Source organism: Uloborus diversus, chromosome 5 (genome assembly GCF_026930045.1).
Source record: "Uloborus diversus isolate 005 chromosome 5, Udiv.v.3.1, whole genome shotgun sequence".
NCBI classification, from domain to species: Eukaryota; Metazoa; Arthropoda; class Arachnida; order Araneae; family Uloboridae; genus Uloborus; species Uloborus diversus.
In genome coordinates, this window is record NC_072735.1 from 151040108 (window position 1) to 151063164 (window position 23057).

At 34.6% G+C, this 23057-nt stretch overlaps 1 protein-coding gene across 4 annotated transcripts; it reads right to left on the reverse strand.

Annotated features, from left to right (window-relative positions):
- Positions 1-1135: 1135 nt before the first annotated feature.
- LOC129222856 (peptidoglycan recognition protein-like) lies at positions 1136-22381 on the reverse strand. 4 transcript variants are annotated; one of them, XM_054857410.1, is made up of 5 exons: positions 22341-22381; positions 16575-16638; positions 14779-14982; positions 9517-9722; positions 1136-3092 (listed from the first exon to the last, which is right to left on the reverse strand). In XM_054857410.1, the coding sequence occupies exons 2-5, from the start codon at positions 16624-16626 to the stop codon at positions 2865-2867; spliced, it is 690 nt and encodes a 229-aa protein (XP_054713385.1). In that variant the 5' UTR covers positions 16627-16638; positions 22341-22381; the 3' UTR covers positions 1136-2864. The 4 variants fall into 4 exon arrangements, with proteins under 4 accessions (XP_054713385.1, XP_054713386.1, XP_054713387.1 ...); XM_054857411.1 differs by lacking the exon at positions 22341-22381 and adding an exon at positions 18391-18518; XM_054857412.1 differs by lacking the exon at positions 14779-14982.
- Positions 22382-23057: the final 676 nt, after the last annotated feature.

The following is a 23057-nucleotide window of genomic DNA, read 5'->3' on the forward strand; positions in this document are numbered from 1 at the left end:
GACCAATTCGGTATCTGCAGTAGAACTTTGCCCCTGGTGACCTTAAAATATCTTTTATTTGCTAATAAATAAATTAATTAATGAAACCGACTTCGATTAAACGAGTCGGTTTCTACCGGCAATCAAAACTTTGTCTCAAGGAAATCTAAGAAATCTGATTTTGAATGCGTTTTGCTGAAGTAACATAATGCCCAAAGGCTAGTGGTAGAAATTTTCCAAATGCATCCTTACTTAGTTTTTAGAATAAGGTTCACTTATGCAAGAATTTGAATTTTTATTTAATAATGTAATTGTTGTAAATTAATATTGATCATTTTTTAATTTAAAGATTTTTACTTATGCTATGTTTTTATTAAAGGGTGTCCCAAAATTAACGCAAGATTTGAATTTGCCGCCATTTTTGCAATAAATGGTTGGCAGCCCTGAAAAAAGAACAATTTGACAGCTGAGAGTTTAGCGTAATCAAAAATGGAGCGTTATACGATACAATAACGCGCTTTCATTATTGAACAATTGTTTCAAAAATAATGAAAGTTGAGGCTGGTCAAGCAATTACTGTTATTGGAGCTCGGTATTGCAACACGGTATTGCACGGGTGGTTGTGGGCTTGTTGACATAGAACCTTTGAATTCAAATAACCCCATAAGAAATTTAAAAATGTTAAATCACACGATCTAGGGTGCCAATTCTGATCACCGAAATGAGAGAGTACGCGACTAGGAAATGCCTGATGCAGTAATTGAAATGTTTCACTCTCTCTAGCTGTATGGTACAATAACTCCCCATTTTTACTAACCCAAAACTCTCAACTATCAAATTGTTCTTTTTTCATGGCTGCCAACAATTTATGGAAAAAATGGTGGCAAATTCAAATCTTGCGTTAATTTTGGGACACCCTTTATTAAAGGTTATTCTTGAATGGATAAATAAATGCACAATACTTTCCATTCTTATGTTGCGCAATAGTTTGTCAGCTGGTAAAAAAGAAAAAAAATATACGACCATTCCAGCACACAGCTTCTGAATCCGGAAAATATGTCTAGTGGTTTTTGCAGTAGAAAAAAGGTATGAAGAAAAGAAAAAAAGGAAGAAAAGTTATTGAGAATAAATACAATCACTACATTTTTCATTTTATTGATATACAAATATAAATATATAAAAGTAACAATGCGTAATACTTATAAAAAATATTTTTTAGGACATTTAAATATTTTTAGGAGACAATTTTATTACAATTAACATAGTAATACCTGCGCCGGGGGGGGGGGGGGTAAAAAAATCCTCTTCAAAATGCTTCCGAGACGATTGTTGCTGATTCTTATGTAAAATGATTTCCAGAATCCAAATATGATCACCGTTTTCTTCCATCAACTGCAAATTTTTGGAAATGCCGCACCCCTTTTTTGTGTTTCAGCTTTCAACATTCACAGCCATTATTTTTATTTGGAGGAGGTGGGGGGGGGGGGAGGGAGCATTATATGAATCGTTAACCTTCTGCAGTGGGGATTAAGAGGTGAAAAATAAAAAAAATAAAAAATAAATAAAACAGCAAGTTGGAAAACTAATGGGAGTATCTATATCATAATTCTTGATATAGGGATGAAACCTGAAGGTGTAGTGCATCCTCAAAATATAAATATACATTAATGTTATGTTATAAGTTTAATTAGTTTAAATTTTAGTTTTAACTATAGCTGTGAGTGTAACCTGAATAAATATAAACACAATACATGAAATTTCTTTATTAAATATCAGCGTCAGGGGTGCGACTCGTATGCAGTGCGTGGTTTTTCCAAGATTTTATTATGCTTTTTACAACGACAATTTTTTTCGGAAGTGGGGTTCATTGGAGTTTGTCCGGTACTTCGGTTTTGCACCGAAATAAAGGTGAAAAAATTGTAAAAGTTAGAAAGAAATCTTTTTTGGTGATTTTTTAAACATATTAAGAAGGAGCACCCCCTGGAATCTCCTAGTTTGCTACAAATGCTCATGCTTTCGAAATTTTTGCCTCTCTAGTCCTTTGAAGAAGGTTAATGGTTCATATTATATTCCCTTCCCCCTCCAAATAAAAATCAAACAGCCAAAAACGAAACTAAATTGGGGGCGCAATTTCCAAAAAATAGGGAGGAAACGGTGGTCATATTTGGATTCAGGGAGTCTTTTCACATGCTCAATCAGGAAATATAGAGTCAGAAGCCGTTTGAAGGATTTTTATTATTATTATTTTTTGCCGCCCCCTCAACGCGTCACATCAATTTTAGACGACCCCTTATGAGACTGATTTCAGTCATTTGTAAAATGAGGCACTGAGAAGCAAAGTGATGTAAGCGACAACATTAAAGATTTGTAGAAAAACAGTACAAAAAATAGATGAACCGCTCCTCTTCCTTGGGGCATGAGATAGTACGAGTAGTCCTGGTAGGTGCTGCTATACAAAGAGATTTAGAAAAAAAATTCAATAAAAACCTGCCTAGGATCTTAACTTTTAACGCAATTTACTCGAAACTTTAAAACTTTCACTTACATCCCTTTGCTTCTCACTGCCTCAAATCATGTCCCTAGTTCGCTTAGTAAACTGTCACTTCACAGCAATGTATGGCACTGTATATCGGTAAAAAATGAAGTCTATACTCAGTGTAACACATCATTTCTCGGTAACACAAACTAACGTCACCTCTTAGAACGTGGCTTGCTGAACGAATACGTAGTAAAACTATAGAGTTTTAAAAGAGAGCATTTTGATAACTGGATTCTTTAGATATTCCCTGACACTAGTCTCAAAAAGTAAGTTTTTCTCTAAAAATGCGTGACCAGAGGTCCTCAGCAAGACGACACTTTTCCAGAAAGTATTTCTTTCAATGTATCTATTTATCTCTTTCAGATGGTTTATCCGTTGATCCCTCATTCGAACCCACATCTAAAATATCTGTGTTGGTTTCAGGCTTTGGCAAAGGTTTGCAGTTATAGAGAGGCATTCTTCCTCCTTTATAGTTGTCCCATTGACGAATTACGGCGTATAACTTGTTTCCAGGCGATTCTGTGCAAGAAACGTCTTTATGACCATGAATTTCACGAGTTGGTGTTAAGGTACCCTGGAAAACATTGAAGTAAATATATTATCATTTCTTCAATAAATTCATCACTTTGATTTGATTTGATGCAACATTTTCATCACTTGAGGTGACGGGAGGAATACTGTAAAAGCACTTATTCTCACAAACCGCAATTTTCGCGAAAATGAAAATAACGCTGGTTTCTAGATTGTTCGTAAAATTTTGTTTGAACAGAACCGAAAGTTGATCATATATGCAACGGTTGAAAAAAATTCGCGAGGCTGAAATTTTTGCGATTTCGACGCGCTTGCAAGAATTCTAAAAATTAAAGCATCGCGAAGATAAGTGCTGTTGCAGTATTTTAAAATTCGAACTCGTTTATTACAAGCAGGGATGGGTCAAGATATTTCTTGCTATTTTGAAAAATCTTACGAAGCAAGTTTTCAAATAGCATAACTACCAAGATTAAGTATTGTCACTTCTTACTTAGTATTAGACTTTCAGTCAGTTTCACTATAGATGTAGCGAGTTTGTTGATAATGTTTTTAATCTAATTATATCGAGGAATCCCCAAGACAGGAGTGCAACAAGAGGGTGTTTAGGGTCAGAACCCTCCCTAAAATTTGACCTTGTGCTATTTTGTCAACACTGCAAAAAAGATTAATGGTGCTTGGTGGAAGAGTCTAAAACATCATATTCGTAGGAAATGGAGGAGGGAGCAGTAAACGAAATAAGGAAATCAAGACTCACAATCTGCACCTTAAGTGGCAGTTGGACACCAGAGTTCAATTGAAGTTAATTTCTTACTGTAAACAAGCAGCTATGCTTCTCAAAAAAAAAAAAAAAAGACTTGTTTCGCCGACGCTTGAGGCAACCCATGCTTCTCTTATCGTGTTTTCAACCGATTTTGAGGTGGATTAGCGAAAGCCCAAGCGTCAACAGTCTTGAGCTTCACAGTAAGGCAATATGAAACTAGATGGAACAAACGCCTGATTTTTCGAAATTACAAGATATTAAACACTTAAAAATATAAAAATAACATCTATTTACAGTCTAAACGCGTCAACAACATATTCTGATGAAGAGTATTAGTTCTCATTTTTCCTTTCAAGCCGATCAATTTTTTTTTTTTTTTTTTTTTTTTTGCCTTCTTCACCTTCTTATTTTCTAACGTTCGACTACATGAGAGAGTAAACCATTATCCAACACCACTGATTAGGAATATGCATGCATGCTTGTCTTTCACGTCTGCCTAGCGGCCACAGTATTCTCACGGCACCAAGACCTTCCCTATTTGCACCAAATGCCTTAAATCATCAAGCCTCTCCGAAGCACATCCTAGATTGATGTGCAGGGACGACATATACATCTCGCCAAAGGAGGATTATCTATATATATAAAAATGGATGTATGTTTGTGGGTGTGTGGGTATATGTGTATGTTCCTTATACAAATCCACAGTTTTCGTCGGATTTCTTCCAAATTTGGCACAGAGGTAAATTGTTACTCAGGAATAACTATAGGCGGGTTTTTTGAATTTTAAAAAGACCCGAAGAGGTCTAAATTCATATTTTGAGTCATAAAACTGCTCTTTTCTATGCGAACAAATTTTTGTATAGTTATTAATTTAGTATAAATGAAAAGCCCATAAAAAACTGCCCTGGATGAAGTTTCTTCAAAGATTAACTATTATCGTTAAATTTAGGAACTTTGATTCCAAGCTAATAAAAATGATTTGCAACTTATAACTACCGGGAAATATTTTAAACACAATCAACACAAAAAGTATCATAAACAACGGCCGTTAATGTCTTTTAGCGACAAGCGAAACGTATGTTTGGTAAGAGAGCCGTAGATATACGAAACATTACTGTACTGTACGTCGTTTCGTAGCCCCAGGGATCCAATGATGCTACCTATGGTTCTACTTAATTTGAATGCTACCGTTAAATTGTAGTTTTTAATATTGTTTAATTAAAAAATCCACAACAGTAAGGGTTGCGAGTAATTTTTTATCAGTGCTTTCTACGTTAATAGCAGAGAAAATACAAACATTACTAAGGTATATTACATTCAAGATGGGGGGGGGGGATGTACTATCTTCGACTGTTTCAGCATTAGAATACTTTTATTAAAACCACATCTATTTCATTCATATGTTCCTTACCAAATCAATTTACAATGTGTAAATTTTCTGTATACTATTCCTTGATTTACGTCGAATCTTTAAGTAATTCAGTTCAACTATAACCAATAACCGTATTCGGTTAAATAGAAGTCGCTCCAGGCTATCAAAGAACATGTATGTTTGTGGGTGTGGGAGTGTATGTTCCTTCTACAAATCCAGTTTTCGTCGGATTTCTTCCAAATTTAGCACAAAGGTAAATTGTTGCTCAGGAGTTTATATAGGTGGATTTTCGAAATTTTAAAAAGACCCAAAATGGTCTAAATTCATATTTTGAGTCATAAAATTGCTCTTTTCTACACGAACGAATATCTGTATAGTTATTAATTTAGTCTTAATGAAAAGCCCGTAATAAACTGCCCTAGATGAAGTCTCTTCAAAGATTAACTACTGTCGTTAAATTTAGGAACTTTGATTCCAAGCTAATAAAAATGATTTGCAACTTATAACCACCAGGAGATATTTTAAATGCAATCATCACAAAAAGTATACTTAACAGTGGCTGTGAAGTCGATTAGCAACAAGCGTAAAGCATGTTTGGCAAGAAAGCCGAACGGAAAAGAAATGCTGCTGTTAAGCGTTTTTTTGAATAGCATCCTGCAAAGCAGGAATGCATTGCGGTCTCCAACGGCTCTACTTGCTTTGGTATTTCCATAGCAGTAATGGTAAAATGAAATTATAGATCAGTATTTTCCACATGAACAGCCCAGAAAATACCAAAATTAGTTCGGTATCAATAATTCATTCATTATCCATGCACAAGCTTCAACAATTTAATGTTGGATGGTCCTTAAAACCAATCTGCAGATGTTCTTTATACTATTCCATGATTTACGTAGGATCTTTACCTAATTCGGTTCAACTAAGTTTAATCGCTGAAGGGGCTAACAAAGAACAAGAGTAAAAAATACTAATTTCGCAAATAAACTGCAAAATAATAATATATTTGTGCTTAGTAGCGTATCTGAAATTTGTTTTTCAAGGGGGAGGGGGATGGTCATGACGTTTCTTGCATGCACATAAGCTACCATACTAGGATTGCCAATATGTGTTAAAATTAAAGGTTGTGCACCTTTTTTACCCGCAAAACCACACGGAAATATAATTCGGCGGAATTCATGCACTTTGGGAGGGTTGGAGTTTTAAGTTTGGAAAAAATGCAAATAAATATTAATTTATATTTAAACTGTTTTAAACTGCAAAAAATTGCTACGTTTTTTATATAAACAAATTTCTTCATGTGAAATTTTATATTACCTTAACGCTCGAGTAATAGTACATCTGATGAAGCATCTTCGCCGACTAGCAATAATTTAATATGTTAGCAGGTATGATGCAAGTTTTGACACACAGACATTACTATTTAAAGGCATGATGAAATATTACTCCACAATATGAAGTTTTTTCTTCATCGTGAAATAAGTTGAAGAAAGCTGCATTCTTAATTACAAAGCTAAGTTCGATAACTGCTATAGTAAACAATCGAAAAATATTGGAAGTTTGTAGCTACCATTAAGCATTTCAACCGTCATTGAAGAAGTGCTGTGAGATATGTGTGAATGGAAAATTATCACTATAATAGTTTAAACTCTCTTAAACAGTATAGGGATAAGGTGAAACACTCTGTATCTCAAGTGTAACCACATTGGACGATTAAGTTCTGTAAATGTATGTGAGATATAACTATTTTCGATATCGATAGCTTTGTGTACTTGCTCAAGGTTGGTTTCACTCACAAATGTAATTCTTCTTGCTGTTGGGAGGGGGACTAAGAACAATATTTAGAAGAAAGTTTTGAATTAAATTTATGGATTAGAAAAATTTGAATCATTTAAGTTTTAAATTTTTAAACTACGTTTCGAAACGTGAAATACATTTCGTTTGCTTTTAAACTGTGGACAAGGGGAACAAAATATGCAACAAGATTCTGTGAAATATAAACAAAAGATTTGTCTATTTTGCAGTTGTAAGTACAAACAAGACGTTTCTTTTTAATTTCATGGACTGCAAATAATATTTAAAAAAAAATCTAACACGGATAGTGACCAAACTGCGCACGCCTACTTCTTTCTCTATAACGCAGTTTAATTCACGGTTTTTAAATAGTTCATTCAATAAGTTCACGTCCACCTACTTCCGTTTTTATTGTTTTAAATAACTTAAAAAATAATAACTGTAATGTAGTCAGTGGACTCATTCCCGCCTCTCACGACCACTGTCTCTCAATAAATAAAAATTTTGGTGTTCTCTAAGAAATACTCTGTCTAAAGCAACAAAACTTAAACACGTGCTCTCTCCACCTGCATTAGTTTGAAATATCATGTATAACATTTACGGCAAGTATTAGGTTTTAAAAATTTGAACTAGAACTTAAATCTTGACAAATTTCAAATCGTTACAAGACATTAATATTACTGTCTAACTATCATTTTTACCAACGAAAATAGAGATTTGACGTCAATATAAGAAAATAAAATGTAGCTGAGGTGCGTCTTTTTAGGCAAGTTACACTTATCCAATTTTACTCTATGGCATGGCATTAAATCACCACGGAAAGAGCGAGCAGACACATTTTGTAAAGTTTTTTTATAGTAAGCAAACTTTTTCTGTGAAATGCGCTTGCCTGAAAACATAGAAAATAACCTATCACTTGATAGCTTCATTCGAAAAGCACCGCCAAAAAATCCGTAAAATGGATTGTTATCGTCTATTAACAACACAGACTGAATTCTTTATTTTCTGTACGGTGGGTTATCTGTTTAGCTTTTGGACATTGAGGATGATTTTAAATTAATCTTAAAATACTGTAACCGTGTTCAAAAAGACTATTTTGTATATATTTGTGCCTGATAATAGGGATTGACTTTTTTTTTTTGGTAAGCTCACGACCCTTTCTAAGGAGACATTCAATGATTTATTTCCGAATAAAATACACGTGAAAAGTACTGTTGAATTTTTTAAGTCTTGGGGGAAGCAAAACCTACAAAGGCGGCACAACGCTTTTCTTACGACGCATCACTTAAAAGGTTGTCCCACAAGATGTGCAAAAGACAATCATTTGTCTTTGCATTAAGACAATTTATGTACTTCCCGTCTGATTTAACCTCAGACAGCGTACCAGTGGATATTACAGAGCCCAAACAATATTCCTCATACTTTTTTGCTTAAAGTTGATGTTACTTTTTCGGCAAATGCTTAATTTTCTGCGTTATTTAAAGTATTTTGAAGATTTGAGCCTAAAGCGGTGTGAATGTAATTTTTTACGCTCATTTACATAGAATTCATTCATTTGATTATCCAATAGATAAGTTGCATTGAAAAGCACCCGGGCAACGCCGGGTAGTAAGCTAGTGACTTTATAAATGTGAATGATTTTCTAGTCCCGGTATAACTTCGTCCAACCACGTGGGAGATAAGTAGTAGAAGAAGAAGAAGAGGAATTTTCTTTGGTAATTATTCCCGCATAGTTTAAAGCAGTCTTTATATGAATTGAAGCTGATCTATTGGACATACCATCCTGTGCTACATTTGGAAGATTTAATTCTTACTCACGATGCTGAAATGAAACCTTCACTTTTGATTGTTTATTATTATTATTATTTTCAAGTTGTTTTTCTTTTAAACAACATTTCCATTTTCATTTCAAGTAATAATACAATTGTTTGAAATAATTCGAACTAAATAACATACTTCAAAAGAGAAAGACAACCAACTAAAACGCAATTGGGATCGTTGGATGCAGAGAAAAGACTGGCCAGAATTGGCAGGGCGTGTTGTACTTGCTTAATGCACATTTGAAGGCCATCTCGCAATTGCCTAGGTGATTCAAATAACTGTATACTGAGTATTTATTTCTCTAGAGTTTAATTTCAACTATTCGGAGTTTCAAATGAATGATATTACAATATCATTCCCTTTTCGCCCGCTTGGTGAAAAATCGGGCAAAGTACTCGAAATTGAAAGCCATTTGGGCAGCCAAAGATAGTGTTTGATTTAGCTGAAATTTTGTACAATAAATTGGTAAGAGGCAACTTTCCCATAAATAGGCGTTAGATATTTCTTAAATTCGTTTTTTTCACTCCATTAATATAAAGTTTTTACCCCCGTACGGAAATATTCTAATTAGCGAGTCTGGATAGTCGGTTACTAATATAAACACAAAAAAACCCCTACTATTCCATCTGCAGTTCGTTCATTCTTCTCTGGTGAGCATACCAATGAAGAAAAAGTTATTCTACTTTGTTAGAGAAAAAAAATTTTTTTTTTCGCAAAACTTACTTTTTGGACTCCACACTTGATGAAATTCAGTGCTGCATTGACCATAGATTGAGTAGGTACATCATTATTGAAATTGCCGATGAAACTAAGCCCAATAGAGTTAGTGTTGAAATTCACTGAAAAGGCTCCAGTGCGATTCCATCCACGTCCTTCGTAAATTCGACCATCGCCGCCAACAAGGAAATTGTAACCAATATCCCACCAACCTGTAAGATATAAAATATTTATATTCAAGATTATCGTGCAATCGAGTGTCAAGCATGAGACATCGTAGATCATTTTGCTCTAATTGCAATGCGTATTTTTATCAAATTCAAAATTATCAAATTGTTTTGTTCTAACTGGAATGTATCTTTTTATTTAATTCTCTTTTCTTGGGTGTAAGCAGGGTTGCCACCCTTGGTGAATCAATTTGAGGAGCATCTGTGGTGATTTTGAGGAGCAATTTAAAATTTTGCGGAGAAATCGGTGGCGGATCCTTACGGGAGGGGGCGATTGGGGCGATCCCCCCCCCCCAAAGGTTTGTAAAGACAAAAAAATTCCGGGAGAAGGTCACCAAACTCTCTGCTCCCGGCCCCCAACACATTACAAAAAATCGCCTACAACGGTATTTTTACGACTTTAATTCAAAGAAAATTTCAGGGGAGTGTCCTTGAACCCCCTTTTGCCAATGTCATAGAAGATCGTCAAAAATTTTGAATTTTTGGAGCTTTAATTTCGAAAAATTCGCCGAGGAAGATTTCTCGGCGTCATACGTTTTTTCTCATACATTTACGTTTCATACATTTTTAAAACTCCAGATCCAAAAAAAAAAAACTCTGGGAGGGCTTTTCGAAATCGTAAAATATTTTTTGCTTTCTTTCTCCTTTACTTAATAATGCGAAAATTTAATAAATTTTTCAATTTATTAAATCAAGTAGTTTCTGTGGCTTAATATTTATTCATTCATTTTATTTGCTCTAAAATAACTAACTCGCATATTGATATCACAATTACTATGAAACGAAGAAAAGGGGGATGCGTGAACATGCAAAATACAGTTTTAATTATCTTTATTTTAATCTCAAATTCATTTTTCGTGAGGTCATTCAAAAAATCATCTTTTTATATAGATCAATGTCTTTATGAATGTCAAATGCTAGCTAATAACTGTTCCGATCGTTCGATGAGAATTTGGAGGGAGCCAAAGAAAAAAAAGTGTGGTAGGCTTCCTCTCTCTATGAAAATAAGTTTCTCTAAAAAAGATTTCTGCAGAGTGCTGGAAGTGCTGATGAGTATGATCTCCTTTTGTGCTGTATTCAGACCATTTTAGTCCTCTTATAAAACTAGGGGTGCTCATAACGAAAAATTACTCGTATATTTAAGAATTGGAATGTGATTTGTGACTGTTTCCCGATCAATATAAGCAGTAAAATATTTTGTTTAAACCTACCTTGCTTAGAAAAGTTTAAATACTGTTTTCCCCTCCGTGATTTTTCTTGGGGGTGGGGGAGAAATGAATGTTTTGCAGTTCTGGGAGGGGTTTAACCCCAAACCCCTCCCGTAGCTGCGTCACTGTTTCCGAGAGAGTTTTGAACATCATGCCTTAATGTCTTTAAAAAAGGCCTTCAATTTGTGTTTTTAGGACTTCAATTTCGAAAAAATCCGCTTTCTCCTTACATCAATGAAAATCCACTAACATTGCGTTTTTTGAAACTTCAATATCGAAAAGTTGAGGTATAGTTCGTGACCCCATCCCTTCCATTAACGCTACAAAGATGGCCAACCAGCGCATTTTCAAGGCTCCTATTTCGAATATTTCCGATGGAAAGTTCCGAACTATGTATCTTCCCCCAACGTTATAAAAGATGGCTTATTACTGCGTTTTCAGGACTTCAATTTCGAAAAATTTCTGGAGAGGAACCCCGATGTCCCTCTTTCCTTATCTTTCAACATCATTCAAACATCATCTAAAATTTGCGTTTTTGGAGTTTCTACATCGAAACATTTCTGGGGAAAAGTTATGATCCCCATGTCTTCTTCTACGTCATCAAAAGCGGTAGGTGGCCTATACAATTGCGTTTTTAAGACATCAATTTAGAAATTTTTTCCGGGGGAAAACCCCCGAACCCCCTGGTTTTCAGCATGACTAAAGATATCTAAAATTACGTTTTCGAAACGCTAATATCAAAACACGACTGGGGAAAATTCTTCAAACTCTTTGAATCAAACACATTATTCGACAAAAAAAAAAAAAAAAAAAAAAAAAACCGTCATGTTTCAGTTCTTTTTTTTTTAAATATTTTTTTCATTATCCTCCCCCACTATAATGCATTACTCATTCGCCACTCCCAACAGGGTCGTCTGTATCCGCCACTGGGAGTAATTCAGTGTTTTGTATTAAAATCAATCAAAATAGCTAAAACCTCTTACCTAAAATTGTTTTTGAGCTTTAACTATCGTTTTAAGCCAATAGTAAGAAACAATTATTTTTATATTAATAAAACAGCCTTAAACAATACTTCAATCTTTGAGTTTAAGCATTTTTAATTTCTCATATTTACAAGTTTGTCATGATAAAATAGAAAAATATAAGTTTGAAAACGTTTGGGCGGGAAATGCGGAGCAAAATAACTTCTTTGCGGAGCCGCGGATTTTCGCCATTTTTGAGGAGCAACTCCGCAAAATGCAGAACAGTTGGCAACCCTGGGTGTAAGGGATAATGGGGTTGTTTCCTTTAGTCAAAAGTAGCACTTTTTGTCACTGAAATTGATAGAATAAGCAAAACAATTGCATGAACCCAGAAAATACTTTCATTTTCCCAACAGTTTTTTTAATTAATTTCTTAAAATGTCCGATTTTTCAAACAAGGCTTGGTCTAGATCACGTCATAAATTATGATCTTTGGCGCATCTTTCTACCGCGTTTACACGTCATTATAATCAAGAAGCGAATAAAAATCGCGCTCTACGTTTGCTATCAACCATATCGTTGCCAACACACGTGAGTAAAGATGCGAATTGAATATTTTGCTCCGTGAATGGCAACACTGAATGGCATTTCATCATTTGTAATGTCATCGGCATTAGCGTAAACAATGAAAGCGCACTGATTTAAGCAATTTTTTTAAATATTATACTTAAACAAATTGTTTAAAAAATGGTCAGATCCTATGTTTTTAAGCATACTCTTTCAGAAAAAAATACTTTTAAAATTTTGGAAACGACCCCATTGGCTTTGACGGACAGGAGTCGCTATTCTAATAGGCAATTTTAATACTACTAGTTAAAAGATGTGCGTATTTTAGACAAACTGAAGGATTGTTTTAACTTAGAAAAGAAATGTTCACTAACTCAAGGGACTTCCTTTAAATTCTCAGCATGGGCATTAGAATATAAGTTGTGAAGAGACAAGCTCGAATAAGAGTTAACAGACACTAGGTCCTCTTTATCACTTTTAGCAACCCTTTCTGAACAAGCAGTAGCTCAAGATGAGGTCAAAACTGAAACAGAGTTGAAATTTAACCAGCGTCTATTCTGAACAGAAACTGCGTGACAAAATAGTAGTAAACCCTCGATCAGTGGTCAAAAGTAGCGCGCTATAAGTAACGACGCTACTGTAGTAGCTACCATTTTTAATACATTGTAGAGCAACGCACTACTTAAAAAAAAAAAAAAAACAACGAGCAGTTTGGGGGAAAAAATGCAGTAGTTTAGTGATTTCTGGAAATTACTTTTAAATTAAATTTAAAAGAAAAAAAATCTTTTCATCAGTAGCGTTAGAAAAGGATTGGTGTCTAGATCCAGACTCCTTGTTTGAAGTTCAAAATAAACTAATTAGATTCTACAATATATAAGTTCCTATAAAAGGAATTCTAATATAGAAAATTAAAGTATTTCTCTTCTGTTTAAATGTTGTTTTCCTCATCTAGTCAATTTTATGTACATGTATGCGGATGTAAAATAATAAACCAAATTATGACTGCTTCTATTTACATTTTTCAAATAGCTGAATTGTAAAAAATTGAATCTTTCAAATTTTTAATCCTTTCTTGCAGCAAATATTCGTAAAAATGGTTAAAAAAAAAGAAAAAAATGATAATTCTAAGTAATATTCCATTTTCAAATGAGTTAATTTATTAATCGGATCAACGTTTCGAATGCAAATTTGGAAAAAACGAGCTGATGTGTGCATCACATGACTTCCTTTTACGCCAACTTAATGATAATAGTAGTGATTTGGAGTAAGCAAAGAAACACTTTAAATATTTTTGCCCCACGTTTGTTGCGAACTGAAGCAAAAAAAAAGTTTTATACAGATTAATTTTCCCAATATTGGACATTTTAATGTAATTCAACGGTTAACTCTCTAAATATCGCCAATAGTGCTCCCCCCCCAAAAAAAACACGCCAAATCGTCGCCAAGTTGGCGAAAAAACTTGGCGACCAAAAACATGTCGACCAAAAGCTTGGCGATATGTTGCCATGTGTTTTTCCAAATTATAACACCACTTGAGTTTCCATTGATATGAACAATGATTTCCCCCTCCAAAAGGTGTAAAAGACCTCCTTAGGAACATCCGAAAGCAACCAAAAGGAGAGGTGCACAACTAGATCCACTAGGAGTCAACGTACCAAATTTCAACTTTCTGGGACATACCGTTTTTGAGTTATGCGAGATACAAACGCACATACATACGAACATACAGACGTCACGAGAAAACTCGTTGTAATTAATTCGGGGTCGATATTTCGGGTGTCTATACGTTCTTAGGCATATATCCACGTATGATCGGGTTGAAAAAAAGACTCAACATTCATTCGGGGGCGAGAAAAAATGGAAGATAAGGCCTATTTTAGGGACAAATTTTTTTCGCGAATACAGTACTTCCTTTACTTCGTAAAAGGAAGTAAAAATGGAATGTTTCACTTTTGTTGAAAATTTTTGTTCGAAAGACAAAAATATTTCTAATGAATTGAAATTTTGAAATGGTGTTTTAATAACACCAGCATCAAGGCTTCATATTTCCCGTAATTGTAAAAAAAAAAAAAAAAAAAAAAAAGAAGAAGAAGAAGAAGAAGAAGAAAAAAAGAAAAGAAAAGAAAAAGATTAAAAAACCATTTTGATGAATTTTGTATGAAAAAAAAATGTAGTTACCTGCTTGTAGCCTTCCCCCACCCCATTATTACTAGTTCTCTTCTTAACTTAGTTTTTCACGCTGCATCCGATATACATGTTCTAACATAATTTTTAGAGGAGGAAAATTAAAAATAAGAACCTTACCTCTTTCATCCAGATGGAAATCTTGAATGAATTGGACATGACGAATGCATTGTTGTTTTGTTCGACAAAATGGCGTCACTGTGTGCAGGATTATTATATGATTAATTGGCAAATTCATGTGCCTCTCACGGACAGAAGGTCTAGCACGCCACTCTTCTCTACTTACTATTTCTACTCCATCACAACCAATAATAGCCTTACTATCTACGAGCAAGAGAAAAAGTAACACGTTAACTGTTTTGAAACTCTACTTAATTCCTCATCTAGACAGGATGTTTAAAAAGTCTAGCCCTGATAAAGGAAATTCATTTGAAAACAACTTGGGTAAATGAACAGTTATGGGCACCCAACTAGCAATGAGCAGGTTTGTCTTGTATTGCCAATATTTTGTGAGCTTCTAACTGATATTCCGGAATTACCATCAATGGATTCTCTAAATAGATCTTTCAAATACGCCTCGACCATATTTTTTTTTACAAGCACAAGTTTTTATCTGCAGTGTGATTTATTATGTTAATGCTTCTCAGTCACCAGTCTGCTTTATTGGCACATGCTCTTTCCCTAGCTTTTTTTTCCAGCATATAGGTATATTTTTGTCATTAATTAAGATATTTAAGTCCCTTTCAAACTAATGTACCAATAACTAGTCACTTAAAAGTAAGTATTTTAATAATGGGTACATGTGCCCACAATTTTATTTTATTTATTTATTTATTTATTTATTGTCATTCTTTCTTAAAACTATTGTGTAGAATTGATGATAATAAGCAAAATTTAGAAAATGGTAAATAAAAAATGCAGAGTAGTTTTATTTACGTATTTATTTTTGTTGGTTTTATTCAATTCCAATGCTGCTCGAATAGGAAAGTCAAGATACTTTAAATTCGATTATATTGTACCAAAAATAAAAGTTTTAATATTAAACACTTTTTTTTTGTGTATGTTTTCCCTGAAAATAATTGAATTCAGCTAGTATGACCAGTTCCAGTTTCTAGTATGGCTATAACTAAACGAGTGTGGTCATAACTGGTCAAACCGATCTACTCTAATTTATTTCAAAAACTATGTATAAAACATGATTAAAAATTAATTAAAATATCACAGCTGTAAAGTTGTAATTTCGAATTAGATTTTTTTCCACGTAATTTTGGAAAAATTTATTTAGTCCGCCGCGTACTTAGTCAGAAAAGTTGAGTTGATTAGAAATGTTGCATTGAACAAAAAAGAAAAATAATAAATAAATTTAAAAAACAAAATAAAATAAACGTATTTTTTTTAAAAGCAAATTTGTTTATTTTTTATTTCTCTTTAAAGCTTTGCTGGTTACTTTACATAAATTGGTCTTTACATATTAAAATAATATGCAAAGTTCATGAAAACTATGGAAGATTTGGTTGTTCCAAAAAAACCATGCGTGAAAAAACCAGCATGATTAAAAAAGAACACTTGGGTTAAATCACGACTTAAATCACACCATAGTTTAAAAATCAACATAAAATTAAGAAGCTAAAATTAAAATACCTTAAAATATTGAAATTATCAATAATAAAAATACATTAGTTACCATTAAAGTGAAAAACAACGTAAATAAAGCACAAATATTGGAGAAGATACAGAATATAGCTATTTCAAGGCTACAATGGAGCCTCTTCATCTTGATGAAGAGGCTCCATTGTAGCCTTGAAATAGCTATATTCTGTATCTTCTCCAATATTTGTGCTTTTTTACGTTGTTTTTCACTTTAATCATATTGTAGCACAAAGTTTATATGATAATTTTTCATATACATTAGTTACCTCTTGCTGAGGAATAATGCAGAAGAAAAGCAACCAGTACAAGTACAAACATTTTTATTTCTATCTGAAAGAAAATACATGAATAATATGAGCATCAAAATTTTATTGGCAAATATATGTTAGTAACACTTTTTGATTTTCAGTTTTAAGCGAAAACTATACTATATACAGTGCTAGATTTACCAATAAGCTAAACAAACTATAGTTTGGCCCCAAAATCCCGAAAAAAATGTATGATTCGTTCTTAAAACAAGCTGATGTTTGCATCACATGTCTTCCTTTTTATGCTAATTTTAATGATAATAGTGCCTTGGAGTAAGTAAAGAAACTTCAAATATTTTTACCCCAAGTTTGTTGCGAACAGAAGCAAAAAAACGTTTTATACAGGACATTTTAATGTGATTCAATGGTAAACTCCCTAAATATTGCCGATAGTGGCCAAAATAAAACTAGAAAAAAAAAAAAAAACATAAATTTGTCGCCAAGTTGGCGATTAAAAGCTTGGCGATATATCGCCAAGTGTTTGCTAAATAATAACCCCACTTGAGTTTCCATTGAAATTAACAATGATTTCCCCCCAAAAAGGTGTAAAAGACCCCTTTTGAAACATCCGAATGCAACCAAAAGGGGAGGTACAGAACTAGACCCCACCAGGAGTCTACGTACCAAACTTCAACTTTCTAGGACATACCGTTTTTGAGTTATGCGAGATACATACGCACATACACACATACGTAAATACGTACATACATACGTACATATAGACGTAACGAAAAAAACTCGTTGTAATTAATTCGGGGATCGTCGAAATGGATATTTCGGGTGTTTATAAGTTCTTAGGCATGTATCTACGCGTGGTCGAGTTGAAAAAAAAATTCAATATTCAATCGGGGGAGAGCAAAATGGAAATCAAGGCCGATTTTTGGGTGAAAATATTTTCGCGAATACAATACTTCCTTTACTTCGTAAAAGGAAGTAAAAAGAAAAAGTAATTGAAAAAATAAATTTCATTTCCAAGTGCTCGAAAACCGTGAAAATTTGGAAAAATGTAATCTCTCATGTTCAGTTTTAAAATTTTTAACAAATGCGACGTGGAGAAGGATATCAAAACCTGCCTAATTCAGCCCCTTGGTACATCCTGTATCAAAAATACAAGAATCATGATTGTCACTTTTCTGAAGCATATTCATTGAGACAAATTTTTGTGAAACACATGCTTCATATCTTGCTATTTATTTAACCTAGTATTTACTGGTTTGGAAGTTCATTTGCAATTGCTTGCTTTTATCTTATTTCTACTGCATGCTGCTAATACTTTTGAAATTTGTGCTACAACAATGTTTTTATTCCATAGAATATTTCCATTTTTTGATCACTATCTTTATATTTAATAAATATAAAGCTGAAAGTTTGTCTTGATCTCTTTAAAGTTAAGAAATCATTAAGTTGTACTACTTTTGGCCCGATGAAGGTGAAATTTCAACTTACATTGGTAGTAAAATCACGGAAGTAATGGGATGGAAGCAACATTCAAAGTGTGAGAGCATTTGACCACAACTTAGAGATATGTTGAAAAATTTGAAGCCGAAAATGATGCGCGAAATTCAGTGACTAGCGCACAACGTACATCAGCACATGCAACCATGTCTTCAATTTCTTTAAATTTTTGTACAGTTATTGAAAAACATATGTATATTTTACACCTAGTAGACGTTAACTGTAAATATGCAGGGGAACTAAATGACCTTTTAATTTTCTACCACAAGCAAAGCCGTGCGGGTTCCGCTAGTTGATAATAAAAGGCACATATACTTACAGTATGATCTCAAGCTCTGCATGAAAATTATAATGACTAAAATAACTGTTAGATGCAATAAACCTTAAATATACGCTTCAAGCAAACGCTTTAAATAGGAAACGAGGCTTGTTACCACTGCTTTCATGGTTTTGACTCGAATTTAATTGTTTTACCTTTCAATTTTGTTTCGAAACGGGAAAACACCAACTAACAGTTCTGTTCGTATCTTATCAGAAAAAAAAGTTTGCATAGATAATAGACGACTTCTACGAATGATAAAAAAAAGACTTCGACGAATGTAATATTTCTTACTCATACCATCGTTCATATTTCCCCTTCACTTCCTTCACCCCTACAGATATTTCATATCTTCCTCATTTTTTCTCAAAATGGAAGTCAATTTAGGCTACCTCTGATGACATTAAAGGGCCAGGGCGCACTCCTGGGAATTTTCTGCAGTTAAAATTCTAAAAACAAAATGTTAGTCTTTGTTTGGTCACGTTAAAGAAACGGGAAAGGTTCGGATTTTCTCCATATGGATTTTTGACGTTGCAATTTTGAAAAGGCAATTTTTGGTTATTTTTACACACTTTGAGAAAATGGGTAAGGTTTGGGGACTTTCTCTGGAAATATTAGACCATTGAAGTCTTAAAAACACACTTGAACCGATGAGTCTGGAAATCCGTCATTTCCAGAGTTCATGAAAGGAGGACGCATTAACGTTACCGAGAGTGAAGTCAGATAGCTTTCTTTAGAATTTTTTCTAAATTTATATCCTAAAATTGCGACTTTTGACTTTGTTTGGTAACGATAGGAGAAATACAAGCAGGGGCTTCGGGTTTTGCTCCTGAAATCTGATTTTGGAACTGAAGATAGTTTTAGACTATCTTTATAGAAGAAATTGTCCGTAGGCTGTGCCTAAAAACAAAATGTTTGAACTATATTTGTGGTGATTTTAGGGGAAAAGAGTAGAAGACCAGAGGAAGTTCTCCTGCAATGTTTTTTTAAATATTAAACCGCGCTTTGAGAAAAGGCTAAAGACGCAGTTTTAGGCTCTTTCATTCCGTCAAGGGGGATTTTTACCACCTTTTTGAACGCTTGGGCGGAACACTTGTACTTAGCGCCCCTCAGAACTTGCAGCCCGACGAAGCACGATCCTCACAATTCCCCCATAAGTCCAGCAATGCTTTAAATAGACACAGTCAGGGGTGCTCCAATCGGAGATCACTATGACCTCCTAAAAATGTCCTTCTTCGGCAATTTTGTCTGACGATTTGGCAAAATTATCACCATTCAGCGAAAGTTAGAGTTTCATTCGGCAAAATTTAGAGTTCCATTCGGTAAATTGAGACTCCGCCCTCCCAAAAAATTATGTTCGAGGTTTCACTGTACATAGTTTTATTGTCTGATAGTTTTATTGTACTTTTGAAAGTCGATTAGCTTAATTTATTTGATGTATTATCATTGTTAATAATAATATGTGATTTTATATTTAAATAATTCCTCAAAAAACGTTGTTTTAACCATTAAAAAGAGTTAAAAGATAGGGAAAAAAAATAGGGAAAAGAACAAAAATTTAAACTTTGAACATTCCATTTAAATAAGACAGTGAATATATGTGTGTGTGTTTGTGTGTACATGTATATGCATGATGTTCCCCATACATATCCATAGTTTACGTCGGATCTCGAAAATATTCGGCAGGGAGGTAGTTTTGCACTTGAGAGGGGCCGTATGAGGGTTTCAAAGTTGTTTTCAAGCACAGTGAAGAAACCGCACCTTAAAGATGTGCTGCGGTTATAATGAAAGCTGAAACTTGAAGTTTTTTTTTTGTTTGAAGCTCCATCAGCTCCGGTGCCGTTGGTGTGTCTGTGTTTAAGTGTTATGATGAGTTTCCAAATGTTGACAAATCGCGCCTCCTCTTTTGACACAACTTGCACTGAGCCCTAATAAATTCAGAAGTTCGTATCAATTATTTTTAGCTTTAGACAAACATTTTGTATATTAACTAAAATTTCGTCCAGTGGCGGATTTACCATGTCGCAAATGTCACAATTGCGATGAACCCCCCACGACCAAAGAGGACCTGAAAGGAATGCAAGAGTGCACATGACAAATGTTTTACATAGTTCTCTGATAAACAGAACCAAAAATACAATGGGGCTGGCCATCATGTCTGTCTGTAAATCCGCAAATGATTTTATCTTTACATTGAAGTTTATTGACCTTTTTTAGATTAAGGGCACATTTGATTTTTTACAAAAGAAAAAAATTGCATCTAAATTATTTTTAGAATGAGGGTCCCCTTCAAACTCGGGTTCGAGATAACAGGTGAACAGGTGTCCCCTTTCCCCTACCCTAATGTGCCAGACAATAACTTATTATTCCTAAATAGAGCTTTTCAGGACAAATAGCAACCTTTACCTCTGACCTCTAAATACATTTTATTCACCTTATTTTATAACGTCAAACAAAAAGTGTCGGAGATAGATAAAGTATCTCCGACACACTGATGTACAGGTGTTTATAAAGTTTTGCACTAATAATAATAATAATAATAATAATAATAAAAGTTCAAAAACTACTTCAGGTTTAAACACAATTTTTTTTTATTTTGATCCTTGCGTCAAAAATATTTTTTTCACACCGCTTTTCACGTCTACGTGTGGATCTTCCATAGTTCTGAGAATATCTAGACGATTTTCAACTCTGCGCTAGGCACTAGCGCAGCCAGAAGTTACCCTCGGGGGGAGGGAGAGAGTCTGGCCCTGACAGTCCTTATAGGGATAATCAACTATCATATTAGGATTGGCAAAAGTTTAAAAAACGGAGGTTCTGGGGGACTGACCTCAGGGGTGCCCACACACCCCCTAAGATTGGCACACTTCCTTTAAAGATCCTAAAGACCACCCCCCCCCCCGCCAAAAAAAAAAAAAAGCAAGCTCACCAAAAATGAGAAAAATACCCCTCAAAACACCTCCTCCCTAAAAATTTCAACGGCGCAGACCATGTGCCATGACCCCCTAAGCCCCTAGGTGTACACCCCTGCTGATCTTCAAAAGTCCCTAAAAATTCTTTCTTTTACAGAATCTATTTTCAGTTTTCGATGTCCGTGACACTTACATGCCCTAAGCTAATAATGCATGAATGGGAGACAAATCTTGATTAGATAAGGACCTTTTAAAATACTTTTGTTTCTAATAATCGCAATTCATTACAAACATCCTGTTTTTTTGTTTTGATACTTAGTTTACTAAGGTTGGGATTGTGGGCGCCTGTATGCAAAATTTTAAGAGGAGGGGGGGCTCAGATATTTTCTCCATAGTTTAGCAGGATATTTTCCCCATGGAAACCAATTTCAGTACAGATTAGAGTTATTAAAATTTGACATTTTCAATAACTTATCCACTAATGGCTGGAAAAGAAATGTTTTTACATTTTTGCAAAGAAAAAAGTACCAAAAGCAGAGAAGTTCTAATTTCAAAGGAGCAGGGGGCTTGAGCCCCCCCCCCCCCACTTGCCTCCCTATATGGGCGCCTATGGTTGGGATAAAGTTCCAGAAAAAATCTTGTATACATAGGCGCCCATATGCAAAAATTTAAGGGGGAAGGAGGGGGGGCTCAGATATTTTGCCAATGGTTTAGCAGGATGTTTTGCACAAAGAAACCGATTTGAGTACATATTAGAGTTATTAAAATTTAATTAATTTAATAACTTAGTCATCAATGGCTGGCGAAGAAATGTTTTTACGTTTTGCAAAGAAAAAATTATAAAGGCAAGGAATTTCTGGGGGGGGGTTGAGCTCCCACTTGCCCCCTCCCCTTCCATATGGGCACTAATGCTTGTATATTTAAGATTTCCCTTAGTTATCAAGTTTCAAGACAAGTAGTTCAATGCATCACAATTCACATTAGCCAAATCTACAAATAACAATTCTCTGGTACATACAAGACATAAACAACACGTACCTTGAGTCACGCCTGCGTTATCAGATGACAGCGGCCATTGCACGAATGCTGATTAGAGTAACGGTAGTTGGCGTGGAGGCATTGGGAAAAACCCAGGGAGAAACACCGAATTTCGCAAGAAGTGGGAAAGATAACATTAAGTGATTTAAAGTGTTTTTTCCCACTGAAATGCAGTCTTTTCCACTTCCGGCTCGAATGAATATATAATCCAGTGGTTTCCAAACTTTCTGTATCTCCCCCCCCCCCCGAGGGCACACCGATGGGAGGACACTGTGACCTCCCAAAAAATGTCGTTATTGGATAATTTTGTCTGACGATTCGGCAAATCTGGAGACAAAATTGCAAAAAAAAAGCAATTTTCTGATGCCCGAATGTCCCTTTTCATTTAATATACGTCTGTGATCACACCCGTATTTTATTATGCGGCAAAATTTGAACTTCCGTTCGGCAAATTGAGAATTGTCTCCTTCATAAAAATTTAAGTTCGGGGCGTCCATACTACCTCCCCTTTTTTTCATTAAGCGATCCATGCCCCCACCGTCCACCCCGCCCCTTCAATTTTCGAAAGGATTCAATTTTATAAATTTTAAACAAATCGCAATTTGAAGGGTCAGGAAAACATTTGCACATTTTATACAACACTTGCGGCCTTCAGCGCCTGGGTCGAACTCGCCGCCTGCGGCTGGTTGGTACACACCATCTTCGGAGGTGTACTTT

Excerpts from the sequence above, each read along its gene's own strand:
- LOC129222856 (XM_054857410.1), bottom strand. The coding sequence starts at position 16,626 with ATGTTTGTACTTGTACTGGTTGCTTTTCTTCTGCATTATTCCTCAGCA. Across the intron at positions 9,723-14,778 it reads TTTCCATCTGGATGAAAGAG|GTTGGTGGGATATTGGTTAC; the intron begins GTAAGGTTCTTA and ends TATATCTTACAG. Across the intron at positions 3,093-9,516 it reads TCAAGTGTGGAGTCCAAAAA|GGTACCTTAACACCAACTCG; the intron begins GTAAGTTTTGCG and ends AATGTTTTCCAG.